Genomic DNA, 27,532 nt, shown 5'->3' on the forward strand with positions numbered 1-27,532 from the left:
ACCCTGAGTACATGTCAATGCTATGGAAATGGTCAGTGAAATGGGAAAGAGACATCTGCCAGATGTCATTTCTTTGGGCACCCATAGGCCTACTGCTAGCAGATAACAGAGTTTGGTTATATAGAGAACATATAGGACATTTTTAAAAATTATTTAATTGGCTTGGTGCCAAGTGATGGCAATTTTTTTCTTTAAGCCTCTCCCATTAATATGATGTTTTTCATGAAAATTTGAGGTTTCTAATACATTTCCTATTAGTAGTTGGTCAGGTTCATCATTTCCTTGAGCAAATCTATATGAGACTGAATATGAGTAACACATAATGGATGGTTTCTACTTCTGATACCCTGTTACAATTGATTAAATAATAAGGTTAGTTCTGAGTTGTTATCAAGTACAACTTCAGCAGTCTCTATATGCAAAACAACTCTTTGTGCATATATAGAATCAGGGATTATGTTAAGAGATTCAGAATGATATAATAATACTATAAAGATGGCATATGATTCTGACTTTTGAACTGAGATTTATGGACGTTTGAGCAACTTGGTTATTTTGTCTGATTTATAACCTGTCATCCTCGACTTATTTGCATCAGTATAAAATGTTGGTGCCTCTGGAATTGGTGTTCTCTTTACAATACATGGAAGAACTTAATTAGTTTTGTTTATGAACTGTATATGTTTACTTTTCTGGTAGTTATTATTATTTTGTTCAATTAATTACAAGAAGCTCTTTGCCAATTTTCATTGATCACCCATAATAATATAATCTCTGCATTTGTAAGAGGTACTACAATTTGGGTCAAATCTGTTCCTGAAAATGGCATGATCTTATTCTACATTTTATAATTAATTCAGAAATATTTTCTATGTCTTTAATTTTTACTTTGTTTATAAGCAAAGAAAATGCATTTCATAATACTATTTTCTATTTGCATAATGAGCCCAGTAGGAGAATGAGTTGAAGATAAAAATGACCAGAATACAATCAAGTTTAGGATCAATTCTATCCACATATGCCTCTTGCAGTCTTTGTTCTACAAGAGCTAACTCTTTCTCTGCTTCAATTGTTAGACACCTTATACGTTTATGTTGGAATCTCCTTGTAATATTTGAAAAAAATTACTAATTCATATTACTGAATTTAATGTAGACTTCAGCCAGTCAATATCTCCCAATATTTTTTGAAAAATCGTTAAGAGTTTACAATTAGTCCCTACAGATCTGGAACTTATTGTTGATTAATTTTATAACCCAAATGACTAAGTGAATTTCTGATTTATATTTCTCCTGAAGCAGTCTGCAAGCCCAAGTATGGCAGAATTCTTTCTGTTACCTTAAACATATTTTCTAAAACATCTTTGTCAGAATCATCCAACAAAATGCCTTGCTTTGGGGATTACAGTTAATTAATTTGAATGAATCTCAGAATAGACCTTGAACTTTAGACTTTTAACATTGTTGCTACTGCTATAGACTATGAGGACTTTGAAAGTTGGATTAAATGCATTTTGCATTATGCTATGTTTAAGTATGGCCCCCATAGACTCATGTTTTTGAACAAGTCTATGGGGACCAGGGAGTGGAATGTGATAGTTTGTATATCCTTGGACCAGGGAGTGGCACCATCTAGAGGTGTGGCCTTGTTGGAATATGTGTGACCTGGTTGGAATGGGTGTGTCACTGTGGGTGTGGGTATAAGAGCCTCACCCTAGTTGTCTGGAAGTCAGTCTTCCACTAGCAGCCTTTGGATGAAGACATAGAACTCTCAGCTCCTCCTGCACCATGCCTGCCTGGATATTGCCATGCTCCCACCTTGATGATAATGGACTGAACCTCTAAACCTGTAAGCCAGCCCCAATTAAATGTTGTTTTTTATAAGACTTGCCTTGGTCATGGTGTCTGTTCACAGCAGTAAAACCCTAACTAAGATATATATATATATAATTCTGTTGTTCTATTTTTGTGGCTATGTGCTTTCACCATGACAACCATTGTAATTGCTGTACAGCTTCTACTACAGCTGACACCAAACCTTTCCAATCTTAGGGGATGACCCTATTCTGTAAAGCCCACTTATTTAGCATTTCTCTAACAAATGGAGAGTGCAAGCCATGCCTCTTTAAAATGCCTTAGATCTATCATTTTTACTGGATGCCAGACAGCTCATTATAGGGTGCAATGCCATCACACTAGCAGGCATATGCTGCACAAAGACTGGGAAGGATGAAGGTACCTCTGTAGGACCAAACAAATCCTCTCATGGTGCACTCAGCTGAATACTATCCCATTTTACCAGCAACTTTTCCTGCTTTGTAGGCCCCTAGCTTCACAGAGGTTATCCAGACACATGGCAGTGACAGTGTATGGAACAGAGCAAGGCAGTAGTTTACCTTCCAGACTATTTGCTTCCCTTTGTTCCTTGTGTAGTGCATTCCTATTCTCAGACATCAAGACAGAATCCTGTTGGTCTCCTCTCAGTGGACCTTTCTGCTTTCCAAGCATTTAGACCTGTATCTGCAAATTTTCTGTGTGCTTAGCCAACTCCCCAGTTTTCTCTAACATTGTCACCACCACCATCCCACCCTGATCATTTTCAAAAGAGTATATATGAAACCACCCAGTGGAAAAAATACAGCATTTTCAACAAATGGTGCTGGTTCAAGTGGCGGTCACATTTAGAGGAATGCAAATTGATCCATCCTTATCTCCTTGTACAAAGCTCAAGTACAAATGGATCAAGGACCTCCATATAAAACCAGATACACTGAAACTAATAGAAGAGAAAGTGGGGGGAAAGCCTTGAGCACATGGCCACAAGGGAAAATTTCCTGAACAAAACACCAATAGCTTATGCTCTAAGATCAAGAATTGACAAATGGGACCTCATATACTTACAAAGCTTCTGTAAGGCAAAGGACACTGTCAATAGGACAAAGTGGCAAACAACAGATTGGAAAAAAAATCTTTACCAATCCTACCAATAGAGGGCAAATATCCAATATATACAAAGAACTCAAGAAGTTAGACTCCAGAAAACCAAATAACCCTATTTAAAAATTAGGGTACAGAGCTAAACAAAGAATTCTCAACTGAGGAATACCAAATGACTGAGAAGTACCTGAAAAAAATGTTCGACATCCTTAATTATCAGGGAAATGCAACTCAAAACAACCCTGAGATTCCACCTCACACCAGCCAGAATGGCTAAGATCAAAAATTCAGGTGACAGCAGATGCTGGCGAGCATGTGGAGAAAGAGGAACACTCCTCCACTGCTGGTGGGATTGTAAGCTGGTACAACTACTCTGGAAATCAGTTTGGCAGTTCCTCAGAAAATTGGACATAGTATTACCTGAGGACCCAGCAATACCACTCCTGGGTATATACCCAGAAGATGTTCCAACTGGTAATAAGAACACATTCTCCACTATGTTCATAGCAGTCTTATTTATAATAGCCATAAGCTGGAAAGAACCCAGATGCCCCTCAACAGAGGAATAGATACAGAAAATGTGCTATATTTACACAATGAAGTACTACTCAGCTATTAAAAACAATGACTTCATGAAATTCTTAGGCAAATAGATGGATCTAGAAAATATCTTCCCATGCGAGGTAGCCCAATCACAAAAGAATACACATGGTATGTACTCACTGACAAGAGGATACTAGCCCAAATGCTCAGAATACCTAAGATACAATTCTCAGACCACATGAAACTCAGAGACAGTCCTTCTTAGAAGGGGGAACAAAATACTCACGGGAGGATATACAGAGACAAAGTGTGGAGCAAAGAAGGGAAGAAAGGCCATCCAGAGACTGCCCCACCCGGGGATCCATCCTATATACAGACACCAAATGCAGACACTATTGTGAATGCCAAGAAGTGCATGCTGACGGGAGCCTGATATAGCTGTTTCCTGAGAGACTCTGCCAGAGCCTGACCAATACAGATATTGGTGATCACAGCTACCCATTGGACTGAGCACAGGGTCTCCAGTGGAGGAGTTAGAGAATAGACTGAGGAGCTAAAGGGGTTTGCAACCGATAGAAAGAACAGCAATATCAACCAACCAGACCACACCCCTCCCCAAGCTCCCAGAGACTAAACCAGCAACCAAAGAATAAACATTGAGAGACCCATGGCTCCAGCTGCATATGTAACAGAGGATGGCCTTATCTAGTATCAGTGGGAGAGGAGGCCCTTGGTACTGTGAAGGCTCGGTGCCAAAGTGTAGGGGAATGCCAGGGCAGGAAGGCAGGAGTGAGTGGGTGGGTGGGTTGGGGAAAACCTTAGTAGAAGTATGGAGAGGGGGGATGGGATAGGGGGTTTCACGAGGGGAAACCAGGAAAGGGGATAACATTTGAAATGTAAATAAAGAAAATATCCAATAAAAATGAGAAAATAATTGTTAGAATTTAAACAATATTGAAACTATATTCATTATCAGAGAACTCCCTCGGATAAATCCTATATTTGATATTAATTGCAAACAATTTAACCCCACTTGCAAATTATATTCATATTAAGTAGTTATTTCAAAAAACGTGAAAAAATCTTTTTAAAAATCATCTTATGTAAAGAACAAATGAATTTGAATGACATTTACAACAGAATGAAACAAAGACCACCTGCCCATACTTAGCTATCCTTGACAAATTTGAATGTTGGTTGGACTTTTAAAATATTCTTTTACATATCCCCTGTGCAGTGCCACATTGTCTAAGAGCTAGAGAATGATACATTTCAAGGAGAGCTGCTCTATATAGCAAAATCTTCACATAGCCTTGAAGAGCAAAAAAACCTATCTGTTTTGTTTGAATTGGAGCAAGAGTAAGAGGGGAGGAAGACAAAATAATGCAGATAACAAAAAAGAAAATCTTTGTATGTTAGTCCTGTAATTACACTTTAGGTTACAAAAAGCTTTTGTGGCCTCTGAAACACTAGGGAGGGGTAGCAAATGGTTACTTTTCCTTTTCCCTGAAGGACTGGGATATTGGGGGTGGAGAGAGGGAAAGAGAAAAAGAAAAGAACTTTTCCTGTTCAGGGTGCTTCCTATTTAATGGTGTGGCATCCACCACATTCATAGCAAGCCCCGAATCTAGAAAGAGTGCTATTACACACCACATAGGAAAGTACGGCTACCTCAGCATCTTCCCCATATATGTTCTACCCCGGTTTACCTTTACATCTCTTGGATCTCTAGTTGGGCGCCAAATGTTGCATGTCTTTTCTAGGAAGACAGAAAATTAAATTATACTCCCAAATGAAAATTATACCCACGGCCCCAAAACTGGCCTGTACAAGTTCCTCTTGATAAGTAAAATTAGTTTGTTAATGTTCTTTTTAAATAAAAAAATGGGAAGTAAAAGGCTATAGATAATTATTGTAATGTCACTGATGCCTCATCTGAATTAATAGAAACTTGAGTTTAGAGTACAATATGCTATTAAAGTGGCAGAGGTGACTAACAGGTTCAATGAACATAAAGCACAGACAAAAATCAGACTCTAGAAAAGTTGAATGTTGTGCTATACTCTATCTTTGCTCCTATCAGGGATTTTGCTGACCTCAGCAAACACCATTCAGCTGAGAGGGATGGCTTGTTTTGCTGTAGTCTGCCAGTTTAAAATGTTAAAAGCTTGGGAGCTTAGTCTCCCTACACTAAGTTTTCTCTATCCGCACTACTCTCCTCAGCTTCTGGTAAACACAATTCTATAATACCAACATCTTTAGACCATATGTGTGACTTCTTATCTACTATGAAGACAATATCTTTAGAGCGTTTTATGTGACTGGTATATGCATCACTTTTCATTGTCTATCCATCAGTCAATGACTACTTAAATTGACTTCAATTTGGGGTTGTACAGAAGTGCAGATATCTATGACATTTTCATTTCTTTCAGGTAGTAGCAAGATTGTTAGAACATATAGTAGTGTCATTTTTAATTTTCTGAGGTGTCACCATACTGTTTTCTACAATGCCTACAATAAGTCTTTTATGCACTTTTTAAATGAATTATTTATTGTGTGCTGGCTAGTTTTATCAACTTCACACAAATCTAGATACTTGGAAGTAGGAGTCTCAATTGTGAAATTGTATCAGATTGGGCTGTGGGCTTGAATAATGATTTATGTTGGAAGGTACAGCCCACTGTAGGTGGGTGGCACCATCCCTAGGTAAGTGGCCCTGATATATATATATATATATATATATATATATATATATGCAAGTGAGCAAGAGGCACTCCTTCTTGGCTTCTGCTGTTTATAACCCCAAATGACTGCGCTGTTTCTATTAGGTTACAAAATGTTTTCTTCTCTTCTGCCTGTTATGTAATCACTAATTAGTTTCCTCTGCCATGCAGAAGGTTTTGTTTGGTCTGACAATATTTGAATGTTTTCTCTTTTGTTTCCTGTGCCTTGAGAATTTTTTCTTAGCAGTATTGGAGATCTGTGAAAGGATGCTTTAAACATAAATCTTATGCACACTGGCTAACAGAAAGAGAGTACAGAATAGCTGATGAAGCACGCTTAAGGAAAAAAGCCTAAAATCCCCGGCTCATACTGCTAAAGGAGTTTGAGTGGAATCGTTCTGTTATTTTGATAATAATAGTGCATCCTACAGTGAGTTTGAGGGTCTTATAGGGAACCACATACTGGTTATCAAATTCAACTAAACCTCACAAAGTCAAATCATTCAATCCATGGCTCAGTGGAAATCTTAACTTTAAAATGCCCGTTTGTAGGGAAAAAAAAAAAAAAGCTAGTGGCAAAAACATAAATTGACTTAGAAAATGGTAAATGCATGCCCTCTCCTGGAGAGTGTGAGAAAATGTTTTCCTGAACATTTCTCTGGTTCTGGTTCATCAGTAAAAGGCTTTTTTTTTTTGGTTTTTTAATTATTGTTGTTGAGTGTTTTATAAATGATTGATGGGACACGGAACAAGAAAGTGTAGGCCATGCCCAAGGTCATCAGGGTGTTTTAAAATGGCACTATAGATGGAAATACCCAAGAATAATTATTACTGCTACTTGTCATTCCTTCTGTCTCTCTCAAGGCTACAAATATCAATGTCTTAAAGGGTTGCAGAGATGGCTCAGTAGTTAAGAGCACTGGCTGGTCTTCCAGAGCACCCAGGTTTGATTCCCAGAACCCACATAGTGGCTCAAAATAATCTATAGCTCCAGCCCCAAGAGATTCCAACATCCAATACCCTATTCTTGCTCTGAATGAACCACAAATGCCTACAGTACACAGTCACCCAGACAAAACAAACATAAAATAAAAGTAATTTTTAAAAATCAACACCTTGACATTGAACCCAATGAGTAACTATGAGAATTTTAACAAACCTAATTTGACACTAGTTCCTTATCTATAAAATGAGAGTGACATAGATATCTTAATATTTTAAGTTCTACATCTGTTTCTTTAGTTATCTTTATTGAATATAAAAAATTTCCTAAGCATGGGTGAATATATGTGATACACTAGGGTCCTAAACATCCAGCTGGCTAATAAAGACTTTCTATTAGCTTAAACCCATAACCAATCTTCTTTAGTGGATACACTACAACAGATAGAACTACCACAAGCTGTTAGCAATATTATAATGTCCTGTAAGACAGAATGAGTGTAAATATTTTCTAGCTGTACACATGGTTTTGAATTTCAAAGAATTCCATTTGTTTATTTTTAGGATTACTTCCCATGTTTTTAAAGTATGTTTCAGAAGGCCCTTACCTATGCCTATACTTTGAAATATTATTCCTGTTTTACTGAAGTAGTTTTACAGTTATACGTCTTATAACCTTTGATCTCATTTGAGCCTTGTGCAGGATGAGAAATGACCATGTTTCATTTTTCTAAATGTGTTTATTTAGTTTTGATACTACTATTAAGTTGAAAATACTCTTTCCACAGTCTGGCATGGTGGTGCACGCCTTTAATCCCAGCACTTATGAGGCAGAGGCAGGATGATCTCTGACTTCAAGACCAGCCTGGCCTACAGAGTGAGTTCCAGGACAGGCAAGGATATACAGAGAAACCCTGTCTTGAAAAAAATAAAGAAGAAATGCTTTTTTTTTGAATATTCTCAGTATCTTTGTCATGAGTTTATTTTGTTTCCACTCTATTCTTCTACTATTCCTCTGTATATGTTGAAATCACATATACTGATACCTCTATGACTATTCTTTTTGCTATTCAGGATCAGATTATGTTCTTTTTCTCTATTTTTGTAAACTATCCTATTGGAGTTTGATTATGGTTGGTTTTGGTAATCAAGCTATTTCTAAGACATAATAACAATAATCAAACAACTTGAGAAAAAAGTGAATGAAAGACTAGCACTCTTTCTTAATTGGTCACCAGTACTATCTTAATGAGTCACCATTTTCTTCTTTTATTTCCAAATATTTTTATTAGGTATTTTCCTCATTTACATTTTCAATGCTATCCCAAAAGTCCCCCATACCCTCCCCCCCACTCCCCTACCCACCCACTCCCACTTTTTGGCCCTGGCGTTCCCCTGTACTGGGGCATATAAAGTTTGATGTCCAATGGGCCTCTCTTTCCAGTGATGGCCATCTTTTGATACATATGCAGCTAGAGTCAAGAGCTCCGGGGTACTGGTTAGTTCATATTGTTGTTCCACCTATAGGGTTGCAGAACCCTTTAGCTCCTTGGGTACTTTCTCTAGATCCTCCATTAGGGGCCCTGTGATCCATCCAATAGCTCTTCTTAATGCAAGAAGCAGACGACGAGTACACTCAAACCTTTTGACATGACTATGATTAAGAAACTGTAAAGAGTTGTTCAGTTTCCATGAGTAGTAGGCTTTCTGTTGTTTCTGCTGTTGAAATCCACTTTAATCGATGGTGGTATAAGATACAGAAGATTGTTTAAATTTTGTTCTATCTGTTGAGGCTTGCTTTGTAACTGAGTATATGGTCAGTTTTGGAGAAGTTTCCATCCATGCGGTGCTGATATACATGCTTGGATGAGAGATGTTAGGTCCTTTTGGTTCTTTCACTTCTGTTAGTTCCATTTTCTGTTTTCCTCTGGGTAACCTGTCCATTGGTGAGAGTGAGGTATTGAAGTCTCACACTATTAATGTGTGAGATTTGATGTGTGATTTAAGCTTTAGTGGTTTCTTTTACAAATGTGGGTGCCCTTGCATTTAGGGTTTACGTGTTGAGAATTTACATACTGTCTTAGTGGATTTTCCCTTTGATGAGTATAAAGTGTTCTTCCTTATCTCTTTTGATTGACTTTGGTTGAAAGTCTATTTTATTTGACATTAGAATGAGTATTCCAGCCTGCTATTTGGGTCCATTTGCTTGGAAAATCTTTTTCCAGCCCTTTACTCTAAGTTAATGTTTATCTTTTTTTTTTTTTTTTTTTTTTTTTTTTTTTTTTTTTTTTTTTTTGCTCAGGAGTGTTTCTTACATGCAGTGGAATGATGGATCCTGTTTTCTCATCTGTTCCAATAGTCTTTGTCTTTTTATTGGAGAATTGAGTCCAATGATATTGAGAGATATTAATGACCAGTGAGTTTTAATTCCTGTTATTTTGGTGTGTTTGGGGAGGTTAACCTTTTTTGGTTTTGCTGGCATGAGATTATTTATTTCCTCTGCTTTTGTGTGTGTAGTTAGCTTTCTTGGAATGTAGTTTGCCTTTTAGTAGCTTCTCAAATGCAAACTTGTACAATCACTTTGGAAATAAAGTGGTTTCTCAGAAAATTAGGACTCAATCTATCTCAAGACCCAGCTATGTAACTCCTGGGCATACCTACAAAGGATGATTAATTTTATCAAAAGAATACTCACTCAGCTATGTTCACAACAGCTTTAATCACGATAATCAGAAACTGGAAACAACCTAGATGTTCCTCAGCTGAAGAATGGATAAAGAAAATGTGGTACGTTTACACAGTGGAATATTACTTAACTGTAAAAAAAATAATAGCATCATGATTTTTGCAGGCAAAAGAATGGAACTAGGGGTGTGGTGGCGCACGCCTTTAATCCCAGTACTTGGGAGGCAGAAGCAGGTGGATTTCTGAGTTCGAGGCCAGCCTGGTCTACAAAGTGAGTTCCAGGACAGCCGGGACTATACAGAGAAACCCTGTCTCAAAAAACCAAAAAAAAAAAAAAAAAAAAGAATGGAACTAGAAAAAAAATCATCCTAAGCAAGGCAACCCAGGCCCTGAAAGACTACCATGATATGTGCTAACTTATAATTGGATGCTCACTGTAAAGTAAAAGATATTCAGACTACACATGGATCCTCCTGGGAGGGTAAATTGGAATAGTTTGTAGGTAGATTGGGAGACAGGTGGAGACGAGAATAGGAAGGATCAGGTAAGAGGAGGATGGAGGAAGAAAGTACTAGGAAAGACAACTTGAATTAGCAGGGATTTGAAGGTAAAGTAAAAACCTAGTGCAATGGAAATTCCCAGGAATCTACTATGGTCTTCACATTCACATTCACTTACATTCACACGTAGCCTGAATTAGCCATCTCTTGTAACCCAGCAAGTCTTCCAGTGGAGGGATTGGGACATCAATCAGCTACAAAAACCTTCAACATACAATTTGTTCTGCCTGCAAGATGTGTTGGGGTAAAGGTGGTGCAGAAATTGTGGAAGTGGACAACCAGGACTGGTCCAACTTGAGACCCATGCCATGAGAGGAACACCACTCCTGACATTTCCTGGATGGCCAGGAACCAGAGGCTGAATAGCCCAGAGACCTAGGTTAGAACCAAACACGACTAGAAAAATAAATAAGTGGAATGATTCCTAATGATATTCTGCTATACTTGTAGACATTAGCTAGTCCAGTTGTCTTTAAAGAGACTTAATTCAGCAACAGATGTTGATCGGAGCAGATGAAGAGTCCCACAGCTAAGCAGTAGGCAGAGCTTGGGGAGTCCTGTGGAGGAGGGGGAGGAAGGATCAAATGACCCAGAGGAGTCAAGGACACCACAAGAACAGGACCCACAGAATCAGCTGACCAGGACTCATGAGGACTTGCAGATATCAGGCAGCCTGTATAGGTCTTATCTAGGTCCCCTGTATACGTGTTATGGTTGTGTAGCTTGATCTTCTTCTGAGATTCTTAACAGTGTGAGCAAAGACTATCCATGACTCTTTTGTCTGTTTTTGGAACCCTTGCCCTCTTATTGGGTTACTTCATCCAGCCTTAGTATGAGGGAACATAGTCTTATTGTCACTTGTTATTCCATGTTTAGTTGATAGCCCTGGGAGACCTAGCCTTTTCTGGAGAGAAACAGAGGATGCTGAGTGGATCTGAGGGGGAGGGGAGGGGAGGTCAGAGGGAGGGGCTTGAAGGAGAGAAGGGAAGAGAAACTGTGGTCAGGATGTAATAATATATGAGAAAAGAATACATACATACATACATACATGCATACATACATACAAACAAACATACATAGAAGGATACATACATACATACATACATACATACATACAAAGCATAAAACAAACAAATTAAAAGCAAACATAAAATTTCTTTCACAGTCTCCAAGGATGAACACTAAAGACACTCACCAGTACAGCCCAGATCAGTTTCTCTCACTTTGGGCCACTGTCTGTGCCTCATTGGCTGAGTCAGTAGAGGGTGAGTTTGAGCTGTTTTTGTTTTTTAACTTTCTAGGACCTTGAGGTGCATAATTAAATTATTTGAGATATCTGTGATTGTTGTCATATTCATGTAAATATATCTGACCAAAGGAAAAAGTATCACAGTAATTTTCAATGAAATGCCTCCTCAGCACAATGGCCACATAATATGTTGAAATTAATCCTGATTCTTTAATATAGTAACATCCTTCTGTAGTCACAGTAATGGGTGTGATGTGGAGAAAAGAAGTTTGGTAAGATGAGTAATCTTTTTCATTTTTCTAGAATGTGTTCATACATTCTGATTTTGCCAGTTGTCCTTATGGTATTTATCATATCCCTCATACTCCCAAAAGCATCCCAATTTGGCTCTCTTCTCTTAATAAGGCAATCACAGCAATTAGAAAGTAATTTGAGGTGGATCAGTAGTTAAGAGCACAGGTTGCCCTTCTAGAGGATCAAAGTTCAATTCCAAGGACCCATATGGCAGTTCACAGCTGTCTGTAACTCTAGTTCCAGAGGATCCTATGTCCTCTCTGGCTACTGCATCAGACCATGTATGTGGTACACAGACATTGTTGTGACATTTGAATGTTATTCCTACATATAGAACACTTCACCGGGTATCAGATGTTATGCCAGCACTCTTGCCTAGCTGTGCACAGATATTTACTTATTATTTGTCATTATTGAGAAGTGGAGAGGGCGATTCGGATGCTTTGATCTGGAACCTGTTTACTGATGCTGAAGGTCCTTGCCCTCAACTAGTTTTGACCTATCAATAAAGTGGCCAATAGCCAATGACTGAGCATGGGGCAAGCAAGACACTGAGTTACACAAGTAGGACCCAGGGGAATTGAGAGAGATGGGGAAAGGAGAGAAAAAGGAATGAGATAAAGCCAACCAGCCATGTGAGTGGCCACTTCCCCGACTGGGCCTGGGGTAGCAGGAGCGGTTTAGCAGTGACCAGTCACTGTGTTAGCCAAGGCATTTTAAGAGTAACTGGTGTGTGTGTGTGTGTGTGTGTGTGTGTGTGTGTGTGTGTGTGTGTGTGTGTTTTCTTTTTTCAGATACAAGATAGTTCCTGGGTTGGTGTGTACCTGTGACAAGCCAGGAACACAGAGCAGTGTAGACAAAATTACATGCTACAGAGAAGAAAGAAATATTCAGTGAAAAGCAGAATGCCTAATTACAAGTATTATGAGTAGTTCACTGAATGTTAGTAATATACATAGCAGACGTAGTCAATGAACCAGAACTTACAGTACTTCTAACCTTGTCATCTTTTAATGCATTCCATTTCCTTATCCTTACAGCCAGAATGGCTGTGTTGCTTTGTGCTCTCTAAATGAGGTGTGACTATAGTGCTCAGGGTAACCACTAAATGAATGGCAACTGCACCTGACACTGTGCTAAGCTCTTTATGGGGAATACCTCCTTTGAAGGGTGAAGATTAAAAAAAAATGGGAAAGGTCTTCTCTTGCCCAGAAATATGCAAGTAGAGAATTTCTGGTTTAATATTTAAATTTATTTTAGCATGCTTAAAGGGACCAGAGCAAAATATTTCACTATATAGAAATGTTGATTCATCAAATTCCAGATTAATTTTGAAGCTAACATGCCTGGAGCATTTTGTAATAATTTTAAATCACAGTAAGTGAGATTTTTGATCTAAGGGATAAACTATGATTGGAATTTTATTTAAATGCTTTTCTTCTTTGAATTACCTTCTAGCATATTATGCATCTCTGGCCATTTTTCCTCTGTTCTTGGTAACTAAAGAAATGTCTGCCTATGTACGTTAATGGCATAATCTAAAATTGATGCCCAGATAACTCAGCTGCTTTGAAAGATGCAGATGATACCACTGGTGACAGGCAACATAAGCAGAGGCGCTGAGCTGCAGCCTAGCAATTGTAATTTGCACATACATATCTTAACTTGAGGCTGAGAAAATGATAATCCTGGATGGCAACTGCTGTTTCAATGTTATTTTGAGAATCATAGGAAACGAGACCTAAGCTCATATATGTGAAAGATGTGTACTGCTGGATAAGAGTGAATTATTTCCAAGTCACGGAGACAGCAAACTGTTAAGAAAAGCCTTTGTACAACAGACTTCTGTTTGTGACGTATGCTATGAAAAAGGGGGTGGGGGAAGCACAAGGCTTGATGAAAAAGGTAAACCACATCATTTCTTGCCACTTTCAATGTAAAGCAGAGACCAAGTAAACAATTTGCTCTGGCCATATGTAATAATAATTCAGCCCCTTCCTAGTCTCTCTCATAATTATCCCTGCCTCCATTAACTCTATGCATACCAATTGCTTGTCCCCTAAAAATTAAACTCTAATACATGTAAAAATAAATCAGAAAATTAAAACCTACCAAATCTGATGGTCGCAAATATCACGTTTAATTCTCTGTAATGTATCCTTCATTCTGTAGAAGACCATTAGCAATAAGGATATGCCATCAAACAAAAGAATGTGTCACAGAGACGAAAGGATGGACCATCTAGTGACTGCCATATGCAGGGATCCATCCCATATTCAGCTTCCAAATGCTGACACCATTGCATACACTAGCAAGATTTCGCTGAAAGGACCCAGATATAGCTCTCTCTTGTGAGACTATGCCGGGGCCTAGCAAACACAGAAGTGGATGCTCACAGTCATCTATTGGATGGGTCACAGGGCTCCCAATGGAGGAGCTAGAGAAATTACCCAAGGAGCTATAGGGAACTGCAACCCTATAGGTGGAACAACAATATGAACTAACCAGTACCCGGGAGCTCTTGTCTTTAGCTGCATATGTATCAAAAGATGGCCTAGTCGGCCATCACTGCAAAGAGAGGCCCATTGGACTTGTAAACTTTATATGCCCCAGTACAGGGGAACGCCAGGGCCAAAAAGGGGGAGTGGGTGGGTAGGGGAGTGGGGGTGGGTGGGTATGGGGGACCTTTGGGATAGCATTGAAAATGTAAATGAGGAAAATACCTAATTAAAAAAAAAAGAATGTGTCACAGGGATGGGATGGCTTAGTGGTAAAATGCTTGCTGCACGACAAGGAAGACGAGTTTAGATTTAAACGGTGTGGAGTAATTGCACACATGCTTGTAATCTGTATTATGTGGAATGGAAATAAAAGGATTTCTGATGTATGCCCATAACATCAGCTAGGAATGTGATGGAGCAACACAGTGTAGAGGTTCCTCCATCTTCTATTCTTGCTGAGGTCTGAAGTGGAAATTTCTGGTTTTATTGGAGACTCGATTGTATCATGGAAAGGGTATAAATATAACCCAACAGACAGTGGATGACACTGTGTAGTACTGATTTGCCTTGCCACTCTTTGCTGGTCTTCATTGGGCTTTGCTGACACCAGTCTTCGATGACTACACAGTGATCTTTTCTAATCTTTGTTTATTGTCACTTTGTAGAGAAAAATGCACCAAAGAACTTCTGGTGGTGTTTGAGGGGCTTCTTGTTGCTCCCAAGGATTTGGGCACATTGGGAGAGTACTTCTTCTGGATCCAACTGCCATTGCTAATTAGTGAATGGGGCCTGGGAGTGAATCTAGCTACCAGTGCTGATTCATGTGAGCTGAACTGCTGATATCCTAACAATGCAGACTGGATTCACTCCAAAGAACTATTTATAGACAAGTCCCCAGCCTCCTCTGCTCTATCAACATTTCATTTCCAGTACCCCCAGTGTGTGCTGGTCTAGAAGGAAGGGTAAAGTATTTAAGTACGCTTTTAAAGTAGGTTTTGAAAAATATAAGCCTACAGAGGCCATTCCATGTTTAACTAAAATCTGATCTCCTTGATGCCGAATCTCATGAAAACTAGCCAACAATATTCTAGAAACTCAAGGTCAGGACATTCTGGCTAAACTAGTGTCTGTTAAACTGTCTCTTTGTGTGAAACTCCCTCTACCTAACTAACATTAGCTTCTGTTAAACTGTTTAAGGAGTCCCACCTCCATCTTATTGCATGTGTTAGCCTCTGTCAAACTTATTTGCTTCTGCTTCAAATGCTTATTTCTAAGAACCCCCCTGTAGCTGCCAAGAGAGATTCCAGAACATAGCTTCAGTTTCTGCCAAAAAAAAAACAACAACAACAACAACAAAAAAAAACCCTATGTTCTGTACATTCAGAACTATACCCATGTCCCCAAATACTTGAGTATAGTCTCAGCTGGCTGGAATAAAGACTTTCAATTGGCTATACACTGTGTGTCTGAGTGCTCATCTCTGGTGAAATCTCTGTAATGTTTTGGAGGTCCCATCGAGATCCTAAAGTCTGGGCCCAGATATTAAGAGGCCTCAAGATCCACAGGTGTTGGGAAGAGTGTAACAGGCTGAGAGGACTCTTAGGGATCATGTGGCCTGAGATGTTCCAGAGAACCAAGAAAATCATCTGTGACCAATTGTTGCAGAAAGCTCCATAGGTACCACAACACCATCATCCAGAAGGGTAAAACAAAAATCATCTGGCTTGAGTGCCTCTGGAGGTAGGTTCACTCTGTCGAAGGTGGCACTTGAATAGGACATGAAAGAGGAGGTCCAACATGATCAGGCTTATAGATCCTGTGTCAAGATCTGTATGAAACTTACCAGAGTCCTCTGGTTTATTGGATGAATGACGGTTTAATGGCCACCTTTGATTTGTCTGGTCATTTGTTATCTGTGCTGGTACAGTGACAGACAGGTAGATCAATAGAATAGAATTGAAGACTCAGAAATGAATCCACACACCTATGGTCACTTGATCTTTGACAAGGGAGCTAAAATCATCCAGTGGAAAAAAGACAGCATTTTCAACAAATGGTGCTTGCATAACTGGCAGTTAGCATGTAAAAGAATGCAGATTGATCCATTCTTATCTCCTTGTACTAAGGTCAAATCTAAGTGGATCAAGGAACTCCACATAAGAACAGAGACACTGAAATTAATAAAGGAGAAAGTGGGGAAAAGCCTCGAAGATATGGGCACAGGGGAAAATTTCCTAAACAGAACAGCAATGGCTTGTGCTATAAGATCAAGAATTGACAAATGGGACCTCATAAAATTACAAAGCTTCTGTAAGGCAAAAGACACTGTCAATAAGACAAAACGGCCACCAATAGACTGGAAAAAGATTTTTACCAATCCTAAATCTGTTAGGGGATTAATAGCCAATGTATACAAAGAGCTCAAGAAGCTGGACTCCAGAAATTCAAATAACCCCATTAAAAATGGGGTTCAGAGCTAAACAAAGAATTCTCAACTGAGGAATACCGAATGGCTGAGAAGCACCTGAAAAAATGTTCAACACCCTTAATCATCAGGGAAATGCAAATAAAAACAACCTTGAGATTCCACCTCACACCAGTCAAAATGGCTAAGATCAAAAATTCAGGTGACAGCAGATGGTGTCACTGCTGGTAGGATTGTAAGCTTGTACAACCACTCTGGAAGTCAGTCTGGAGGTTCCTCAGAAAATTGGACATAATACTACCAGAAGATCCCGCAATACCTCTCCTGGGCATATACCCAGAAGAAGTTCCAACTGGTAATAAGAACACATGCTCCACTATGTTCATAGCAGCCTTATTTATAATAGCCAGAAGCTGGAAAGAACCCAGATGTCCCTCAACAGAAGAATGGATACAGAAAATGTGGTACATTTACACAATGGAGTACTATTCAGCTATTAAAATCAATGGATTTATGAACTTCTTGGACAAATGGATGTATCTCTAGGATATCATCCTGAGTGAGGTAACCCGATAGTAAAAGAAGTCATTAGATATGCACTCACTCATAAGTGTATATTAGCCCAGAAACATAGAACGCCCAAGATACAATTTGCAAAACACAAGAAAATCAAGAAGAGGGAAGACCAATGGGTGGATACTTCATTCTTCCTTAGAATAGGGAACAAAATATCCACGAAAGGAGTTACAGAGACAAAGTTTGGAGCTAAGACAAAAGGATGGACTATCCAGAGACTACCTCACCCAGGGATCCATCCCATAATCAGCCACCAAACCCAGACACTATTGCATATGCCAGAAAGATTTTGCTGAAGGGACCCTGTTATAGCTGTCTCGTATGTATATGCCAGTGCCTGGCAAATACAGAAATGGATGCTCACAGTCATCTATAAGATAGAACACAGGGCCCCCAATGAAGAAGCTAGAGAAAGCACCCAAGGAGCTGAAGGGGTCTTCAACCCTATAAATGGAACAACAATATGCACTAACCAGTGTGGGGAATTGCAGGTTGGTCTCCAGTCCAGCTGAGGTCTGAACCCAGATGGTCATAATTCACCTTCATGACATGGTAGGCATTCCCGCATGCTCCTGGAACTCAGGCCCCTGCCTAAGGTACTACCTCTAGGCAGTGATTGACAGCTGCGTGGGCAGGACCCGCCTAGCTGGGATGAACCCCTGCTAAAAGCCTTCCACTTAACCCTTTACTCTCCAGTTAAAATAAAAAGAAAACAGGGGGAAGTATGCCCCTCCCCCCATCCAGATAAGCCCTCGAAAGCTGCATTGAAGCTGTGCTATGCTACGGGAATACCTGAATCGTGCTTTTTAACCAAAAAATGTTCTTGCTTCTTTTTCTAAATGCTCCTTTTTCTCTCTAGTATTCATGATATATGTCCAAAAATTCTTTCAACTTGTTTAAGATTTCCTTTAAGGTGCAAAAGTCTTCCAGTCCTTAATTAATAATCGGTTTTCTTTTACAGAAGAACTGTTAACTGACTACTCCGGTCATACAATTAACATGATATTTTTTTCTTTAGCCATCCACAATGGACTGTGATGTGCTCCTAAGCAAACCACTGCAGGCATAACTTTTGCTATCCACACTATGCAGATATTCTCTGCTGGTGTTCTGCTCCTTTGTTATAATTACTCTACAAGTCTATCTCCACATGAGGTTTGCTGCCACAGCTCCACCTGAGACAGCACCATCTACAAGGACCTACAAACAAAGCTGCCTTCCTCCAAAAATCTCATCTGACTGAAGCTCCTGAGACAAGTACTGAACCCTTTAGAAGACGGACCTGGGACCTTCCAGCTACAGATGGACTCTTTTTGCTAAAGCTAAATGGCTGTTGAACTTTGGAGAAAGTTATATGATAGTGAGGAAAGCATAATGTCTATCTACATTAATTAATTGCTGTTCAAAAATGGATGTTTTTCCCTCAAATTGTACTACACATGAAACAACTGACTGATTTACAGTCTTTTGCCTTCTCAACTCAATCTCTTGCCTTCTCAACTCTTACCCTTAACTCTACTACTCTGGCCTTGTTCTGCTATTTCTCTAGGCTATATATTTTCTTCTGATACTTCCATCCACTCTAAATTTTCACAATTAATGACACAGTCACATCAGTGACAACCCCCCAAATTTTTCTAATTAAAAAAAAGAGGAGGAATTGTGGGGAATTGCAGGCTGGTCTCCAGTAAAGCTGAGGTCTGAACCCCGATGGTCATAATTCACCTTCATGACACGGTAGGCATTCCCTCGTGCTTCTGGAACTCCAGTCCCTGCCTAAATTACTGGCCCTCACAGCCCCCACAAGAGAAGCATGGTCAGTAGTCACTTAAGCAATGGCCCAAGCTTCTGACCTTCAGGCTAAACTCCTCCCCAGTTACCTAGCAACAGTGAAGACCATAAAAAGGAGTGCTCAACCTGCACCTCGATCTCTTATTCATTTGTCCTCTCACCTCTCTCTTCTCTCACTTCTCTCTCCTCTTCCCTTTCTCTTTGTCTTCTTTCCTCTCTTCTCTCTCTCTCTCCCTCTCTCCCTCTCTCTTTCTCTCTCTCTCTCTCTCTCTCTCTCTCTCTCTCTCTCTCTCTCTCTCTCTCTCTCTCTCTCTCTCCCTCCTTTCTACCTTCTCTTTCCCCTGCATTTCTATAATAAAGCTCTTAAACCATAGAGTCTCTGTTCTGCTCCTTCAAGTTCTGCTGTGCACTCTGGTCAGTGTTGGGAATTTCTTCCCTCTTCCCTGTCTCCCACAACCCTGGTGGCTTTAGCAAAGTAGCTCCTGGGGGGGTTCCCCAGGCAGGGCTGCCCCTTGGCCACCCCCTGAAGAGTGGGATAGAGGAATGCCCACCCACGGATGAGTGGATAGGGTAGATAGCAGCCCTCCCATGCCTGACTGACCAGAGAATAGGGAAACTCTGGATGAGTGTGGGCATCTTTTTCCTTCCGTTCTTCCCCAGGGCCCCAGCCCCCCCCTTTTTACTTTGTTCCCAACAAACCAGTACCCCCAGAGCTCTTGTCTCTAGCTGCATATGTAGCAGAAGATGGCCTAGTTGGCCATCACTGGGAAGAGAGGCCCCTAGGTATTGCAAACTTTATATGCCCCAGTACAGGGGAATGCCAGGACCAAGAAGCAGAAGTGGGTGGGTTGGGGAGCAGGGTGGGGGAAGGGTATAGGGAACTTTCGGGGTAGCATTTGAAATGTATATAAAGAAAATATCTAATAAAAAATGTAAAAAAAAAACAACCAAACAAACAAACAACCAAAAAAAAAAAAACAAACAAACAAACAAAAATAACCTCCAAGCCCTGAGGCACAGATCTCAACCAAAAAGCCTCAAGCAGTTTGTCCCTCAGGTCACATGCATAGGTTACCACCTAGAGTGGTATGTTAAGTGGATGCTTTTCCACAACCATACATATTCAGCCATCCGGTGGATCTTTGCTCCGACTTGAAAAAGACAGGGATGAGAATTCCTGGGGATGGATGGACATTGCTCACTATGGATAATGGGTGTGGTGGTTTGACTAGGAATGACCCCCATAGGCTCATATACCTGAATGCTTTGACATTAGGGAGCAGCTCTACTTGACCTGGACTAGGAGGTATGATCTTGCCTGGAGTAGATGTGGCTTTGTTGAAGAAAGCGTGTCACTGGGTATGGGCTTTGAGGTTTTAAATGCTCAAACCGAGGCCAAGGAAGCCCAGGCCAAGTTTCTCCCCCCATCTCTTTGTCTCTCTCTGTCTCTCTCCTTACCCCCTCTTCCCCCATCCCCCTCCTCTGTGCCTGCAGATCTAGATACAGAATCCTCAGCTCCTCCTCTAGCACCATGTCTGACTTCATGATGCCATGCTTCCAGACATCAAGATACTGGACTGACCCTCCGAAACTGTAAACAAGCTTAACTGGGTACTTATTAACACTTAACTGTCAGGTATAGGTGAGAAGTTATCAGCAACTGTCATACATTCCTACAAACACACAGGTTTACAAAAACAAGCCCAAAACCAAGACTGCTTGCCAGTGTTGGCATTTATTTGTTGGAAAAGATCCTCATTATGATCTTTTCACAAACTCCTTCTCTTGCTCGATGGCTAGGGAAAGAAAAATACAAAAAAATATCATTAGAAGGAATGTTCTTTTCTTTTTTTCTTATTTACTTGTTTAGCTTTTCTTAATATTAAGTTCAGTTTCTTCTAAAAGATCTGCTTACTAAGTCTCGAAGGGCTGATTAACATGCCTTTTCATTTACAATGCAAAGGCACTAACCACATATCCTCATAGTGGAGGTTTGTGTGTGTGTGTGTGTGTGTGTGTGTGTGTGTGTGTGTGTGTGTGTGCGTGTGCCTTAGAATAATGTATATATATATATATTTGAGTGATAGTTGAGGAGTAAGGAAAACATTTCTTTCAGCTTTATCCTTATACAACTAGAGAGTTAGATCACTTCAGATGACTTCATTAAATTTTTGAGTTCTCAGTTACAGCTGACAGGACATAAACTGCCTCTCAGCTTTACAAGTACACTTTCACCTCCTCCAGGAGGCTGTCTTTCTGAAGAGCAAACCTTGAGTCTGGAAAGCCTGACCACACCTAAGCACTAAACTTATTCTTTCACCTTATTTTGTAGTTATGTATAGAAGAAACCATAGCTTGCATAGTTTTCTATGGATAAAGCTATAGATTCAAAGGTTTGCATCCTGGAAGATGTGTAATTAACATTTCTAATAAAAATTTTAAAATACTGGCCAAAATCGAGATTTATACAGTGCTACTTCCAAAATACCAAGATTAACAAATCTATGATACCATCACTACTGGGACCTATCCTGTAAACCACTTCCATTATTCAAGGAAAAAAGGCACGTATTGGATATTTTAATTGCTACATTAATTATGATTAGCTACTACTTCCATCGAGGCAATTTTAATTGAACATTAGTTTATGAACTGACTATACCAACTTTCACCTCTGTTCACCTCCACTAGAAATTCCCACTACTTACTTTCCTTCGAGGGCAGAGTATTTTTTACTTCGGTGATGGTTTTCTTCAGTTTGGATTTATCGAATCTCTCCACTTCCGACAAGTCTGGTCTATCACCCATTTTGACTGAAAGAAAGAACCAAAAAGTAGTTAGTTGCCTACTAAAACTATGACCAGATTAGGAATAAAAGCTTAAAAATTCATTTATTATGAATAAATAATTTGCATGCCGTTTTTCAATAGAAAACCAACAGATCTTAGAAAGTCATGTTTTCAGGACAAGCCAGGGGACCCTGCTTGCTGCAGCGACCCCCAAGTGCACCAGCTGCCCCTATTCTCACTGCTCAGCTGGGCAGAGTGGAGCCCCAGAGCTAACCACAGTTAGAGGCCAGGAGCCAACCTGAGGGCATCTGGGAGGTGATGGCACAAGGAGGGGCTGTGTGCACACTAGGCCCTGATGGCTGCCTACCCACCATGAGGCGGGGGTGGGGTGGGGAGGGAGAGGAGCTTTGGCTGCCCTCTTTAACAAGTGAGCTAAGCTCAAAGCTGGGGAATCTGGGTTCCACATTTGTAACTGCAGTGGGGAGTGGGGACAGAGATAAAGACATTTGTCTCCATTGAGCCATTTATAAATAACTTGTCACTGCCCAGCCTAAGGGGCAGAGGGTCACGAGTCAGACCTAGAAAGCCATTTCCCACTGCCTCAACTCTCCTCTCTGCCTTTGCCACTTCCTCAGAGCTGTCTATCCCCTTAGGCATCCCAAGATGGGACCCCCATGACTTCTCTCTCTGTGCCCCCAGAAAACCTCAAGGGGAAATAAAACTTCTGTGAACTGGGCTGGAGACCAGACTCTATTAGCCCAACCCACCTGGCTTAGCCCCATGGGGCCACAAATTCTTACCTCTTCACAGCAAGACTCACCTATCAGACTAACAGCTCCACCTATCAGACCAACAGCTCTGTCTTCAGTTAGCTTCAGGGCCAAACTGATGCTGCCCTTGCAGTACCTGCAAGTTTATAGGTGCCACAGAAGACCCCACCCAGAGCCCCGCCCATCACTCTGTGACTGGACAGATGGCTGTGACATCATACCTATGAGTCACGGGCCTCTCTGATTGGATGGCAATCCTTACTTGCCACATAACCGCCCCCACCACCATGCTTTTAGCTTTATGGGTGCCTCGGTTCAACTTCAGAACCTCTGCTTATTTAGACTGTTTGATTATAAGAAATTTTTTATATAGTCTTTGCTTCCTTGTACAACAACTGGAAATCATTACCACCTAAGAAAAGACAAATATTCTAGCTGGGGAATCTGGATTCCACACATTTGTAACTGCAGGGGGTGTGTGTGGAAAGGCATTTGTCTGGGTTGTGCCATTTACAAATAACTTGTCACTGCCAAGCCTAAGGGGCAGAGGGTCACGAGTCAGACCTAGAAAGCCATTTCCCACTGCCTCAACTCTCCTCTCTGCCTTTGCCACTTCCTCAGAGCTGTCTATCCCCTTAGGCATCCCAAGATGGGATCCCATGACTTCTTGCATAGTGGTACATGCCTTTGATCCCAGTTAGGACACAGAGACAGTCTGGCTTCTCTCTGAGAGTTAGTCTAGCCTGGTCATCATAGTGAGTTCCAGGATACCCAAGGTACATACTGAGACCCTGTCTTGAAAAAAAAGAGAAAACACAGACCACAGACTGGGGTAGGGGCAGAAAGGGAGGGAGAAGAAGGGTTGGTGGGGAAGGAGGTAGGGTATGAGAGGGAGAGAGGAGAGAGACAAGGGAGGGAGGGAGGATGGGAGGAGGAGGGAGGAATGAGGAGGGAGGAGGGAGGAACGAGGAGGGAGAAGGGAGGAGGAAGGAGGGAGAAGGGAGGGAGATAGGGGAGGAGGGAGAAGGGAGGGAGATAGGGGAGGGAGGATGAGAGGGAGGGGAGGGAGGACTGAGGGAGGAGGAAGGGAGAAGTAAGGGAAGAAGGAGGAAGAGGGAGGGGGAGGGATGAGGGAGGAGGGGAGGGAAAAGGGAGGGAGGGGAGGGAAGAGAGAGGGAGGGGAGGGAGGAGGAAAGGAGGGGGAAAGGGGGAAGAAGGGGAAGGAGGAAGGAAGGGGAGAAAGGGAGGAGGAGGAAGGGGGAAGGAGGGAGAGAGAGAGGGGAGAGAGGTAGGGGGAGGGTGGGGGAGGGAGGGAATGGAAGGAGGGAGAAGGAAGGGAGGGTAGGGGAGAGAGGGAGAGTGAGAGGGGGAGGGAGGATGGAAAAGGGAGGGAGACAGAGAGGGGGAGGGAAGGAGAAGGGAGAGAGGGGAAGGAAGGGAGATAGGAAGAGGGAGGATGGGAGGGGAAAGGGAGGGAAGAGGGAGGGAGGGTGGAGGAGGAGGAAGACATAGAGGGAGGTTGGAAAGAGGGGAAGGGAGGAGGGAGGAACAAAGGAGGAAGGAAGGTGGGAAGGAGGGAAGAGAGACAGGGAGAGAGAACATAGGCAAAAGGCCTACTCCTCTTGCTACCTTTTTGCCTGCTGAGACTTCTCTACTCTAAATGGAATAAAGATCATGGGCAGCCAATCCTTTTTCATTAGATCTGAGGCCTGCTCCACAGAAGTGAATATATGCCTGTTAGCCGACACTGTAAAGATGGTCAAAAACTGGAGAGGCTACAGGTCCTGGGGAGGGAAGATTTACTATGATTGTTTTGTTTTGCTAAAATGAAATTCAGTCAAGCTGCCTTCTAAGTATTCCTGTTTATACCTAAAGAATAATGCTGCTCCCGGTCTCTAGAAGAGAAATTTCTTTTTTTTACAGTGACCAGAGATTAATACAGAGTTCCATTATCAACCAAAGTGCTGAGAATAAGTGACTCTTAATCTTGGCTCTAAACATGACATGTATAGCACCCCTCTCCAAGGCCTGAGGAATACCATGGAGGTAGAAACAAGCCCCTTTATTCCCTAATCTGCCTCTTGTCAGACGATTTTATCACAGCAACAGAAATCAAATGAGGGAAGCTTGTGTAACATGCCTGAGTTGTTGGCACAATGACATGTACATGCCTGTAATCCCAGCAGTTGGGAGAGTGAGGGAAGATTATCATTTTGAGATTAGTCTGGACTTCATGTCACTGTCTTAAAAACAAACAAACAAAAAAAGGCCAAGCAATACATACATACATACATACATACATACATACATACATACATAAAAGGCCAGGCATGTGGCCCACATTAATCCTAGCACTTAGGAAACATAGGCAAGTAGGCAAGGGGAGTTGGGGAAATGAGAGGCCACCCTGGTCTAAACAGTGAGTTCCAGGACAGCATGGGCTACGTAGTGAAATAGTGAAATACCTTCTCAAAAAATAATTAAAAGAAAAAAAATGAAAGAAAATATTACCATCCAGGCAAAAATCTCAGTCTTCCTCTCCCTTTCCATGTGTGTGCATATGAGTGTGTGTGTTCTATGTGCACATGTGTGTGGATATGTTATACCCTACATGCAAAGAAGCCAAAAGAGGTGTCCTTCCCTATCACTCTGAAGACAGGAGCTCTCCAGGGACCTGGATTTATGCTGACTACCTGCAAGCCCCAGTGGTACTTGTGTCTCTACTGCCTTCACACTGCATAGCACAGGAGCTACGGGAACCTGCATGGCCACACTCAATCTTGACATGGGTACCAGGATCTAAACTCAAAACTTTCCTGATTAAACAGCAAGGACACTTACCAATGAGTCATCTCTCCAGACCTCAGTTAACAAATCTGTTATAATAAATGTCCAGAAGTGTTTCTGCATGTTCAGAGGTCTATAAATTATGTAAAATTGAAATAATAAAAATATTGTTCAAATGTAATTTAAGCTGTAAAATTAATACAAGATAAACTTTTAATTTTATGAAGCAAATAGTATATGAAGGAAAAACATTAATGAGTATTCTCTTAACAATATCAACAATTTTCTGCTTCTTCCCCTCCCCCCTTCCCTGACACCTGTATTACTGTGTACAGGTACTCAAACACACAAACACATAAACACATATAGAGAGAAAGGCTGAAATTATTGTTCATTTTGTGAGGTAAAAGTGGCTTAATTAAGGTTCTTTAAATAGAAATGGATCTATTAGTTCTTCCAATAGATTTGTGTTGACCATTTACTTGTCTGAGCTCTCAATCCGTTTCTAAAGAAAATAGATAAAAGGCACATCATGTTCTTTGATATTGACAATGTTCCTAAAAGGGTTTATAAGGAGTTGAGAAGATGGAGCACTGGGTAAATGTTTGAAACCTGAACTGTTATCCCTATCACCCACATTAGTGCTGAGTGTTTGGTACACACCAGTAACTCCCACCTCGGCAGAACAATAACAGGTAGATTCCCCCAAGCTACCTGGCTAGCCAGTCTAGCCAAATCAGCAAGTCCCAGATTGAGTGAGAGACTATGTCTCAAAAAGCCTGATGATGACAGTTAAAGACAGCAGGGATAAGCTGGGCACTGGTAACTGCATGCCTTAAATCCCAGCACTCAAGAGCCAGAGGCAGGAGGCTCTCTGAGTTCGAGTCTAGTCTGGTCTTCAGAGTGCGTTCCAGGGCAGCTAGGGATACACAGAGGGACCCTGTCTTAGAAAAGCAAACAAAACAACAACGAAGACAGTGGGATCTAAAGAGATGGCTCCTCAGTAAAGAGCACTCATTCGTCTTATAGAGAACTTGGGTTCAATGCCTTAGGATCCTTCATCCTCCTCTGATTTCTGAGGGCACCAGGCACCTCTGAATCACTGCCAGATAGACTTGCTGCACCTCACTAAACCATCACAATTTGTGGGAGCAAAGAGCAGCGAGTGCTGCTGTAATTAGTTTTGAGTTCCACAAAGTAATCACTGGACACAGCCAGGCAGAAGTTACAGGCCCCCCAGATCCTGAGGAGTCACCTTTGAAGGCCTCCAAAATGTAACAAACCACCTTTTGTAGGCCTCTCTATCTAATGTCAAGAGGGACCTTTGCAGGGTTGCTAAATTTGACAAATAACCCCTGCAGGCCTCCGTCCACAGCTCCCTGAACATGCAATCCCATCGCTAGGGAACACTGAGAGTGGAAGAACTGCGTTACTGTTACATTTCCTTTCCCCGCCCTCAGCCTTCACCTCATGCCTTCCTGGAGAAAAGGCCTTCGCCCGCCATTACCCCTTGCCAATGCCCCTTGCCGACTTCCCAGATCTCTAAGGCGCCAGATCCGCACCACACAGTGTGAGGACAGTGCATAAGACCGTGCTTGTCGCCTTGGGACGGTAGCCTTGGGTGAGTTGATGAAGCTTGAGGCAGAGATGACTCTGCTTTCTACTTTCCGCCCTCACGACATGGGAGCCCAGGTGCTGGGGGCCCAGACCTGTTCTTTTCTAGTCATATGAACCTAGTGAAACTAGAAAGATTTATCCTGGGAAAACGTACCTCCCGTGTCACAGTCACGGCCAGAGTCATGGCGGACCTGAGCTATTCCTCGGGCTTAAAGGAAAGGCTTGAGACATCTTGTTTTCTCGGATCTGCCATTTAAAGCCAAGAGCTGTTTGTTAGCCATGACGTCCCGGGGCTGTGGAGTGGTGGTGGCGCGGAAGTGCGGGGTAAGGTAGAGGGGTAT

At 41.4% G+C, this 27,532-nt stretch overlaps 1 protein-coding gene across 3 annotated transcripts; it reads right to left on the reverse strand.

Annotated features, from left to right (window-relative positions):
• Window positions 1–20,937: 20,937 nt before the first annotated feature.
• Tmsb15a (thymosin beta 15a) lies at window positions 20,938–27,532 on the reverse strand. 3 transcript variants are annotated; one of them, XM_006528628.2, is made up of 5 exons: window positions 27,346–27,532; window positions 25,629–25,707; window positions 22,838–22,923; window positions 21,937–22,041; window positions 20,938–21,024 (listed from the first exon to the last, which is right to left on the reverse strand). In XM_006528628.2, the coding sequence occupies exons 2-5, from the start codon at window positions 25,637–25,639 to the stop codon at window positions 20,987–20,989; spliced, it is 240 nt and encodes a 79-aa protein (XP_006528691.1). In that variant the 5' UTR covers window positions 25,640–25,707; window positions 27,346–27,532; the 3' UTR covers window positions 20,938–20,986. The 3 variants fall into 3 exon arrangements, with proteins under 3 accessions (XP_006528691.1, NP_084382.1, XP_006528692.1); NM_030106.2 differs by lacking the exons at window positions 25,629–25,707; window positions 27,346–27,532 and having other exon boundaries at window positions 22,838–22,944; XM_006528629.2 differs by lacking the exons at window positions 25,629–25,707; window positions 27,346–27,532 and having other exon boundaries at window positions 20,945–21,024; window positions 22,818–22,952.

The sequence above is a fragment of the Mus musculus genome, chromosome X (genome assembly GCF_000001635.26).
Source record: "Mus musculus strain C57BL/6J chromosome X, GRCm38.p6 C57BL/6J".
NCBI classification, from domain to species: domain Eukaryota; kingdom Metazoa; phylum Chordata; class Mammalia; order Rodentia; family Muridae; genus Mus; species Mus musculus.